We start from the raw sequence: 11379 nt of genomic DNA on the forward strand, positions 1-11379 counted from the left end.
CCCTGGCAGCCCATATGCAATGGGCAACACCAGCTCTCAGATGTCCCATCTGGGCTGGAGGAGATCAGAAGGAACATGGAGGCCACTCCATATCCAACCAGGAGGCCTTCAGTGGGGTTCTTGTGATCCCTGGTAACACACGGCTTCCCTGTGAGATGCTTCCGGCCCCCCTACTTGCTGCCTAACATCTCACTCCTCAGAGATGTCTTTTCCATGGCTCAAGGGTGAAAAGTTTCTCCAACTGCTCTCACACTTTCCTCTTTTCTTTTTTGACTCAAGGCGTACCCAGGCCCTCATCACCGGAGGAGAATTAAGGTACAGCATTCATGTTGTACTTCTCTTATCACAGCTGCCTGTGGTGAGGATGCAGCTGGTCTTTCCCCCGTCACAGTGCAACCCAACCCTGTTCTGTACATGCACTTTTTTTTCTTATAGAAGGAGGAAACTGACCCACCAGATCCACCCTCCCATGGCCAAAAGGTCAGTGCTGTTGTTTCACCTTTTAACGCAGGTACCCAAGGGCACCTGGGGGTCACCAGGATAGTGATCCATCTCCCAGAGCAGTCTCATTTGGAACCTGAGGAGCCATGGGTAAAAATTTGCCAGGCTAGTAGGTTCAAGAGGTTGTAATCAACAGCTTTTGGTCATTAGTAACAGAGCAGAGATTCCAGGCTTGAACCTCTCGCAGCAGATCCAAACAAGGTTTTTATGTTTTGGGGATCCTCAATAGTTTTGTCCTCTGTGGACTTCTCCGGTCTCCCTCAAACTCATGGCATCCTTTAACATCTGCAGTGTCCTGGGGCAGGGAGACCCTCAGCTTACCACTCATATCTGGCCCTTACTCTGCAATTTATGTTTTCTTTCTCTGCAATTCTATTGCCCAGGATGGAAGGGACGGGGTCAGAGATGTCCCCAGTCTGGTCTGGGAATGCAAGTGATGGCAATGAGGAGTTCCTCCATAGATGTTTGCTAAATGCTGATGCAGGAACGAGGGCAGGACCCACCTGGTCCAAAGAGGGAAGGAAAAATTCCTCTTGGCAATGTGTGTTTGCAATTGAAGGGGTCACCTGTTGTTTTCCAGGGAGAAATGGGAGCTCCAGGAGTCCGTGGAGACAAAGGAGAAAAGGTAGTGATATCACTTTTCTGGCCTGAGCCTCTGAGAACAGGAGAAGGCTCTCGGTGCTAAGAGGGTATGGAAGGCAAGAGGCATCTGGGGACATGCTGGTGGAGAGGGTCTAAGGAAGACTGTGCCAATGTAAATTGAGATTGCCACAGTCGCACCTTTATCTCTGATGAAGGTTTCTGTTCCCTCCCTTCCAGCAAGGTTAACGTGCATCTGCCATGCACTCAGGAGCAAATGCAAAAATTCGGGGGTTTTTCCTGATGTTCATCTTCTGCTGGATCAGTGAACTGAACCAGGTGACAGACAAGTAAAAGCCAGCCCTGGCATGAGGACAGGGATGGAAGAAGGGCCACACAAAACACCATTTCATGAACCCTTCTGGTAGCAAAGGCTTATAGGGACCAAGTGGCAGATCTGGGATGGTGGGACCAGGTATTCAGGAGAAAGGCAAATGAAGCAACGTTGTTGTTAAAAGGCACAGCCTGATGGGGAAGGGGTACATTGCGTGGGCTACTCTTTATACACCCATGTAGAGTGTAGGGGCAGTATCCTGGGGACACAGACATGAGAAGGGAGGAAGGGAGAGGAGGTGGCTGGAAGGTGGATGGTTTTTGTCTTGCAGGGGCAGCCTGGGGAGATGGGGGAGCCTGGAGAAAAGGTGAGCTGTGGAGTCGGTATCGGCAGCTGGAGCAGGACAATGTTACCAGCTAAGTAGCCCAAATCCAGCACGTGAGATTGCCATAGGAAAGTCAAAATCTACTAGGTCCCCCCAGTACTCCATCTCCTTCCTGGGAGCACCATGACTCTGTGTTGGCTCTTCCCTGGTCACGCAACCACTGCCCACCTCCTCTGGGGAAAAGAGGTGGAGGTCAGTGGGGCCAGTTGCTCCACGCTGCCATAGGCTATGAGCACAACTGGAAGCCTTTGCTCTCATTCAGGGTTGCACTGAGATGGTATTTCACATGACCTCTAGCACAGGGTTGGTTACTCTCTCTTTATTTCATAGGGCACCAAAGGAGACAGAGGTGAAAATGGTCAAAAGGTAAAGAGCAACATTGGTGCCACATTTGGGGTGTCTCTTCTTACACTCTGAGAGCTTGCCTCCTGCGTTCCCTCCTCCTTTTGCCATACCTAACCTCCCCATCTCAGGGGAAAATGTCCAGGTAACCTTCTGAGATATGGGCTCAGTGTGGCCAGTCACTTGCTGGGGACCCAGCATCTCTCTGTTGACTAGGGGGGGACTCCAGATGCCTCACATAGACAGGATGGCCACCTTATAAATGAGTAATGTCAGAATATATGAGTCTCAGCCAGAGTCCTCTGACACCATCTCCTGCAACTAAACTCCCTCTCTTCTAAAGCTGTTTAAATGCTCTCAGCAGCTTTGTCTCTCCAGGTCAGATAAGACTTCCCACCATCTAGAGGAGATGTGATGGTCAGTGAGGCCTCTGTAGAAACCCTCCAATGTAGGATCAACACCAAGGGACTTCAGCTGGGTGCCCAAGGAGCAGCATGAAGCAAGCTCTCATTTTGATGGGCCCACACTGGAAGGAGTGATCTTGATTTATCCTGACCTTCTCTTCATAGGGAGAACCAGGAATTGGGTTCAGAGGCCCTGTTGGTCAGGCTGGGCCACCTGGATTTAAGGTAAGCCTTTCTTCTCTTCTAGATAGGACCTCGCTTGTTTTGTCTGGGTCTTGCTTTTTGTAGTCCTTCCTGATCTTTACACCACTGGGTGTGGAGCTACAGAGCGGGCTGGGAGACTGCAAATATAAAGCACCAAAACCAGTCCCAGCCTGGGAAGACAGGGACACCATCACGTGGGTATGGGACAGAGGCAATGCTCTGTGTCCTCCAAAGGGCCATTTCAAAGCAGGTGGGGTCCAGAGGATAAATATGGCTGTGAAAATATCGAGGGAATTGTGGTCTCAGCAGATGGGTTTCTGCAATGCCTTGGGTTGTTGCAGGTCTGCAGGGTCTGAATTCCCTGCAGAGCTCTGAAGGTCTGCTGGTAAGGGCTTCTCACCTAGAAAGCCATGGCACAGCCCTTTCTGCAGCCCTAGGATGTGTCTTACGGACCTGGGCTGGAGGGGGTGGCCCCAATTCTGTGTACTCTTCATGTGAATTCAAGAATACACCCCTGGCTTTCCCCAGGACCTTGGCGGGGGCACAGTTAATCCCTTCTAAGAGCCAAATTCCTTGTGATTCACTCAACAGGGTGAGCCAGGGGCCCCAGGCCCTCCTGGAGCTCAAGGCATCCAGGGCATTCGTGGCAACGCCGGCACCCCTGGGTCACAGGGGGACAGAGGGGCTCCAGGTCTGCCTGGGATGCCAGGACAGAAGGTAGGTGGTGTGCAGTGAGGGGACTGCATGTGTTGTGTTAGCCACCCCAAGCTGAGAACAATGATGGTCCTACATCAGGTGTCCACTGTGGGTCAAACCCCCACCTATGCAGGTCTCCAGACCCTGAGCATATACGTAGTCAGTGAAGAGAAGCAAGAACAAAGCCTGGTTGCAAAAAGAGAGGTGACAGCTTTTACTAGACCAACTGGTGTAGCTGAGGGGAAAACAGGCCAAAAGATTTGGTTCAGGGGAATGTCCTTCAAGTTCAAAAAAAAAAAGCAGTGGAGGTCCAAGCAAGGTTGGGACCTGTTGTTCCTTTAAATTTAGTGATGTGACTTCATGAGATGGCTGGGAAGAAAAGGGGTGGTGATAGCACAGAGGATGTGAACAAGTTTGGGGTTTGGGAGTCTGGGAACAGAGGGAGCAATGTGTAAGTCTCATTGCAGGGACATGGAGGCTTAGCTGGAGGTGGGGTGGTGGACAGCAGTGTGCCTCAACTCAAGAGTCTTGGTGTAGCTGGAGTCCCTTCTCCTCAACGACAAGAGACCCATCTGGGGAGCACCCTAGGCTATTCCTCCTGCATGCAGCCAGTGCAGGGAACACCTCAGGCCACCAGCTCCCACTTTCTGGCTGGGTGGGGGAAAGCAGGACATTTCCATCAGGGTATTCTCCTCCTTAAAGGATTTTATTTTCAAGGGGGAGCGAGGGAAGAGAGGACGGAATGGATTTGCTGGGCCTTCAGGACCATCAGGATCCCCAGGAAAAGAGGTGACATTTGTACATCACCCCAGTGTCTTTTGAGCAGCAGAGGGGTGGCTGGGGAGAGAGATTGAGGGTCTGGTATCTGGGCTGGGTGTGCTTTCACCCTCTTGGAGCACTGGGACAGGAGAGCATCAAGAACATGCTAAGCAAGGTCCTCCCTTCTATTTTGTTTTCTTCACCCTACAGGGGATTTCTGGGACACCTGGACCCAAAGGCAACAAGGTCAGTGCCAACCTGCCAGGCAGGTCACAAGCAGCTGAAATCCTGGAGTGGCAATGGGACAGCCCACTGCCCTCCCCTAGGCTCTTGTTCCTGACCCCATCCAGCTGCTTCATCCCTCTTTCACCCTAATGCCTTTCTTCCCCACGATTGCTGGAGCATCCTCCAGAGAAAACAGCAGAAAGTCAATGGAAATGAGTCTCCTGACTCTTTCTCTGACTTTTAAATCATGGCCAAACACATCAGCAATCATGCGATGTGGTGTCCTTGCTCTGAGTGAGACCTCTGGGGTTCTCTGTTCTGCAGGGAGAAATCGGCGTTGGAGCAGCTGGCCCAAGAGGTCCTCGCGGACTGCCTGGCCCTCGGGTAGGTCCCTCCATAAATATTCTTGTCTTGGTTTCTTGCAGCCTAACCTCTTTTGAAAGCAGCTTTATACCATCACCTCCTATTCACCCATCGTTGAAGATGCCTAAAGGGCTGATTTCAGAGCCCTCCTAATTTTTTCACCAGCCAGATTTGGAGGTGATGGACACTGCTATACCCAGAATCTGTCTACAGGTTTCAATTAGCGTGTCCTCCATAGTTAGACAACCAGGTCATACTGGCCAGCTGCATGGCCAAGTGAATCCTTCCCCACTGACTGTGTTGGCTGCGCACTCAGTGGCTAGATGGGAGTGTTGAAGGCAATACCTACACCCCTACATCTGCATATTTTAATCCTAGCAGCTCAGTAAGGAACGTCCTTGGTTTTGTGTGCTTTGGGGATGCTACCTGCACGCCCGTTCCTTCAGAAATCTGCCTCCAGCTTTTTTATCCTCGTTCCCCTCTTCCCTCCTATTGTCCTGGCAGAGGGAAACCAGCCCCCATCATCCTTGGGGCAGCAATGTTCAATGTTTTTCAACATTTTCCTCACGTTGCTGAGAAGTTTTGGTCTCCTTCTGGCAAAGACCCCAGGGAGACCCTCTTGAGTCGTAATCAGAGGCCATGTTTCAATTTGCTGCTTCTGTGGCTGTTCCACGAATAAACTGATTTTATGCAGCAATCCATTTAGACAAACTCCCCATCTGCCAGCAGAACTGTTCAATGAGGCCCCTGAGACAAAACACTTAATGAGAATGTCAACAGCTGTGAAAGGTCTGGGGTAAACCTCACTCAAGCTTCATTATCTGAAGGAAATGATGAAATAATGTTTCTGCTCTCCTGACTCCAGCATAAATCTAAAGTGAATCACAGAACCTCAAATTACATTGGCTTTATATGAGAGATCTAAATTTGGCCTCACAGGACAATGCTTAAGTCTGGGCATCTGAAAGACAGGCAAGTCTTGTACGATCTACCTAGGGAGGTCATAAAAGGACTTCGTAGACCCACCAGCACAGCTATCCCTTGTAGCAAGGTTTCTAAGGAGACAATAGCACACTTAAAGGGAGGCTCAGAACAAGGTCTTCAGCATCTGGAAACCGCAGCTGGGCTTGAAGATAAGCCTCACATTGGTATCCAAAGGCACAAGTTACTATTGAGCAGATGACTGGTGGCCTCTTCCTTCTGAAAATCAATGATATGAGTTCCAGGTGAATTCCTGGCTGCCTTATATATTGTGAAAAAAAAAGAAAAGCTACTGAGCCCTCTAATCAGGGGGAAGAAATTTCTCTGTCCCAGGAATGGAATATCTCAGACCTCTGTCCCTTGTTGCACACGCCTTTGTCAGATGTAAGTACATCGTGGGGAGGGACACACCAGGTCATCCAGCCTCAGATGACTTCTTCTGAGCTAGTCCTACGAGGGCCTCTCTATACCAACAGAGAGGAAGAGATACCTTTTTGGAGTGATATCTATATCATGCTAAATCAGGTGCAGATCATCTCACAGATGTCTGTTTCTCTCAGGAGCTGAGAAGAAACTGAAGGTTGAAGCTTCAATCTGACTGAAGCATTATTCTCTAAATGTTGCAGTGTCTACCTGCAGTGACATGTGGACTATCTCAAGCCCTTTAGGCTCTTTGATCCAGATCCATAGGAGCATTAAGGCACCTAATCCTGATGGAGGTATAAAAGGTTGGACATCTCCATCAAGGATTTGGGCTTCTGCATGCTGAACGAATCCTGTTGTCCCCAGTGGGATGGTTTGCAGAGTTGGGACTGTGCATGTTGCAATTGTCTTTACCGATGACCATCGCTACCCTTCTTCATCCTAACAGGGTGACGAGGGCATTGTGGGAGTCCGGGGCCCCACTGGAATGATGGTGAGTGTTAAAAGTGAGCGGAGGGCTGTTTTTACAGCACGGACAACAGTGGGCCCAGGGTAGGCAAAATCCCTACAAGCAATGAAAAAAATAAAATAGGTTGATGCTTTCAGTGGGAAATAGAGACTTTGGGAACCTGAATTCCGATGTTGAGTTGACATGAGTGACTGTAAATCCTGTAAGCAGCTGTGAGATGTAAGGTGTCGTGCAGAGCACAGTTGCTTTATGCTCTTGTCCATTTGGCTGACTCATCTACATGCTGCTTTTGAAATCCTCCCAAAATATCATTCCCTCTCTGTTATTGTTTGTCAGGTCTGCTTGCCTGCATCAACTTCAGGGTCTCATTTTGTTGTAAATTCCCTTTTCATTGATAGGGGACTGAGTCAGGAGAGGCGCAGATCCCAGTCAGTATTTCAACCAACACCTTTTTATTTATTAGGCTGTTATATGTAATGGACTTAATCTGTTATTATGAGCAGGATGGGCCTTTATGAAGTTCCTCAGAAGGCCAAGGATGGTTGCAGTACCAGGTTTCCCCCTGGGATCTCATCCCTGAAGGGCTGATTCTCTGGCCTTTTCACCATAAGAGCTTGCAAGTTGATGTGTCCCAGTGGTCAGAGCAGCAATGCAGGGCAAGGGGCATGGCAAAACCCAGGTTTTGAGCCCTTTGGGAAATCATAGAATGCTTTAGGTCAGAAGGGACCTTGAAGATCATACAGTTCCACCCCCCTGCCATGGGCAGGGGCACCTCCCACCAACCCATGTTGCTCCAAGCCCTGTCCAACCTGGCCTTGAACACCTCCAGGGATGAGGCAGCCACAGCTTCTCTGGGCAACCTGCCCCAGGGGCTCACCACCCTCAGAGTGAAGAATTTCTTCCCGATATCCAATCTAAATCTTGCCTCTTCCAGTTTGAAGCCATTCCCCCTCGTCTTATCACTACATGCCCTTGTAAAAAGTCCCTTTCCAGATTTCTTGTACGCCCCCTTCAGATACTGGAAGGCTGCTCTAAGGTCTCCCCGGAGACTTCTCTTCTCCAGGCTGGACAACCCCAACTCTCTCAACCTTTCCACACAGGAGAGGTGTTCCAGCAGGTCCATGTCCTTCTTATGTTGGGGGTCCCAGAGCTGCATGCAGCACTGCAAGTGGGGTCTCATGAGAGCAGAGCAGAGGGGCACAATCCCCTCCCCTGCCCTGCTGGCCATGCTGCTGGGGATGCAGCCCAGGATGCTGGTGGCTTTCTGGGCTGCCAGCGCAAATTGCCTGCTCGTGCTGAGCTTCTCATCATCCAACATCCCCAAGTCCTTCTCCTTAGGGCTGCTCTCCATCTATTCTCCACCCAGCCTGTATTTGTGCATGGGATTGCCCTGACCTACATGCAGAACCTTGCACTTGTGCTCTGTCTCCTCCCATCCATCCTGTCCATGCCCATCCCTGTGATGAGCTGCCAGTTCGGCAGGTGGAAGGTGCCACCTCTCTGTGTAGTCATGGGAGGTCACCAGTCCCCAGTTTTGCAAATGGGTTACACCTGGGGTGACCACCATGGCTTTTCAGCTCTCCAGGTGTGTTTCACATCCTGACTGTCTGCAGGGGCTCCAACCTGCCACGGGGGACATCTGGGGATCCCCATCACCCCCATCTAGGAGGAGCCCTCAGGAGTACCCCTTCCCCTATGCTCTCTGAATGGGGACTGCATCTCATTAATGTTAAGGGTATGAAAAGCACAGTACATGGCTTAAAAAATGGGGGAGGTTGGCTAAATTTATACATCTGCCAAGAATCATAGAATCATAGAATGGTTTAGGTTGGAAAGGCCCTTGAAGATCATCGAGTTCCAACCTCCCTGCCATGGGCAGGGACACCTCCCACCAGACCAGGTTGCCCAAGGCCATGTCCAGCCTGGCCTTGAACACCTCCAGGGATGGGGCCTCAACAACCTCTCTGGGCAACCTGTTCCACTGCCTTACCACCCTTAAAGTGAAAAACTTCTTCCTAATGTTAAATCTAAACCTGCCCTCTTCCAGTTTATAGCCATTCCCCCTCGTCCTATCACTACATGCCCTAGTAAAAAGTCCTTCCCCAGCTCTCCTGTAGGCCCCCTTTAGGGACTGGAAGGCGGCAATAAGATCTCCCCAGAACCTTCTCTTCTCCAGGCTGAACAGCCCCAACTCTCTCAGCCTCTCCTCATAGGAGAGGTGCTCCAGCCCTCGGATCATCCTTGTGGCTCTCCTGTGGACACGCTCCAGCAGGTCCATGTCTTTCTTATGTTGAGAACTCCAGAGCTGGATGCAGTACTCCAGCTGGGGTCTCACCAGAGTAGAGTAGAGGGGCAGAATCACCTTCCTTGACCTGCTGGCCACGCTTCTTTTGATGCAGCCCAGGATACGATTGGCAAGAGATCCTGAGTTGTGCCAGTGGTGGACAGAAGCTTAAGGCTAAATATTGTCTTTGCACCCCTGTGATTCACTTCTCAAACTGCTCTTGGGAGGAAGGAAAGGAGAGTAGAGGTGGTCCCACTAGCAGCTTCTCTGAGGTGGACCCCGTCCTTGGAGGCAGCTCTTCAAGTGTAGGATGCTCTTTTCTAACACCTTCCCCTGATGGTATTTAACTTCACATGTTGTTTTGTGTTCCTGCAGGGTCCAAAAGGCTTCCCAGGTGTGAAAGGCGAAAGAGTAAGCAACAGTCCTCTTATCCACACAGTGTCTGAGGCGGAAGGCATCGTTGTGGGAAGTCTTTCTCTGCAGCAGTCCACATTGCTGAAGCCCCTGTTAAAGCAGTGGGAATAATCCCAGCATCTTCTGGGGGTGGACTGGGAGGGGACCTCGATCCGTGTGTGCAAGTGTGAAGTGGCATTAGCAGCCCTCTCTAATGGCTGGGCTGTGGTGAGGGTGCATGCTGTCTTTATGCATGCCTAGTTCTTTTTGGAAGAAAATTTGGGAGTTTGGACAGAAGGAGACCCCTGGTATGCTCTGGTTGATCCCCAAATGTGCAGGGTTGAGGGAAGAGGGCTAGGGAGCAAATGTCCTACAGCATCGGCAGGACAATGCCTGTCCCACCAGGCAACACATACCCTTTCATTTGTGTCGGTGAGCAGGAGTCCCCTTGGTCTCCTTCTGCTACATCCCACTTGTGACCCTTGGAAAGTGGAGTACTGAGAAGAGCAAATTTTGTCCCAAATGTCAGGTGTGTGCAATGGGACACCGGGGGAGGGATCCCTATACAGCTCTGTCACTCACAAGCAGTTCAAATGCAGTTTCAAAGCCTGTCTCTATTCTCCTGTCCCCTCCTGGTCTTTGCAGCCTCCCCCTTCTCCTGCTGTCACCACACCAGTCTTGAGCACTGGAGGAGGTTATGAGATACCATCAGGAATAAGTCCTGCCCATCAGCCTCATGTCCCATACCCATTATAAAAAACTTCCAAGAGTAACTAATAATATCATACATTCTCAGTAAAGCATGCCAGATTTGAGGTTGAAATTTGGGAAATCCTGTATTATATAGGATGCCTTCCCACCCTAGAAGTGTAGGCTCGTCTCTGCAGCATGGAGATGCTACATCCCGTTGGGAGGTCGAAATCCAGCAATAGCTCCACATCATGGATGTGCTGAGCATGGAGTCAGGCAAACCACTTCAGTCCTCTGGGTCTTTATTTTATTTTATTTTATTTTGTCAATGCAATAAATTCTAGTTGTACGCAATCTCTTGTGGTAAGCTAATCATTTTGCAGACTGACTTCCAGCTGTGATAGATCTTAGTGGCTTGGCATGCAAATCAGTGGACAGAGCAACACGAGAAGAGTGAGTAAAAAAGGGAATCGCTCACTGTCTTTTTTTCTTTCTTTCTTTCTTTCCTGTGTTCAGGGTGATCGGGGACTTCTGGGACCCAAGGGAGAAAGAGTAAGGACATTCCAGATTGTCACTTTCTGGGGCAGATGGGGTAAAAGGCTTTCAGGATTTTATAGTTACCAGTGAGCAGACAGACAGTTATTTAAATGAGTCAGTGATCGGACAAGGTAGAGGCACAAATGGTAAAAAATATTTATGTGTGTTTTCAAATATCTGGGGTCTTAGTGATTTTGTAAGATTAGTATCATTACACGTGGGTGAGCACAGCCCACCCAGCGTGGAGCACCGAGGAAGGATCCCAGACGATGGGGTGCAAATGCCTTTCGTCAAAGAGGACTTTAAATCCTACCTTCGACACATGGTGTTGTGTGCAGTGCCATCCATGTGTCTGGATCAAGATCCCACTGCCAATGACACCTTCAGGATTTGAGGCTCAGGCCCTCCTGTGTGCTCCTGTGTGTCCCTGCTTGGGCATCTGGCCACCCCACAGGGGGAAGAAGTTTTTCCTTCTGTCTAACAGGAGTTTCCCTTGTTGCAACTTGCCCTTTCACTGTGTGCCTCCAAGAAGAGCCTGGATCCATCCCCTCTACATTGTACACCCATGTACGCAGGGGAAGACAACATGTAGACCCTCCTTCTTGAGGGTCTCCACCAGGTTCAATCCACTTTGTCACTGCCATCCTTGCACTGGACACACCGCTCTGGGCTGTGCTTGCATGATAGCTTTGATGGGATTCTACAAAACAACAAAAAAAAAGTCATTTTGGCAACTATTCACCGGGGTACAAAAATGCCTCCTGTGAATTAAGTGAGGAAGAACATTTCCCCTGATTTTGGTATAACCAG

The 11379-nt window shown here is 50.0% G+C and overlaps 1 protein-coding gene across 1 annotated transcript in view; it reads left to right on the forward strand.

Annotated features, from left to right (window-relative positions):
- Window positions 1-11379, forward strand: part of LOC104284662 (collagen alpha-1(XIV) chain-like) — a 99190-nt gene that overhangs the window by 69603 nt on the left and 18208 nt on the right. Inside the window, exons 28-29 of the mRNA XM_009883022.1 lie at window positions 3341-3466; window positions 6645-6689. Coding sequence (XP_009881324.1) covers window positions 3341-3466; window positions 6645-6689 — 171 coding nt within the window. The remainder of the gene's footprint in view (window positions 1-3340; window positions 3467-6644; window positions 6690-11379) is intronic.

This window comes from Charadrius vociferus, unplaced genomic scaffold (genome assembly GCF_000708025.1).
Source record: "Charadrius vociferus isolate BGI_N301 unplaced genomic scaffold, ASM70802v2 scaffold32, whole genome shotgun sequence".
NCBI classification, from domain to species: domain Eukaryota; kingdom Metazoa; phylum Chordata; class Aves; order Charadriiformes; family Charadriidae; genus Charadrius; species Charadrius vociferus.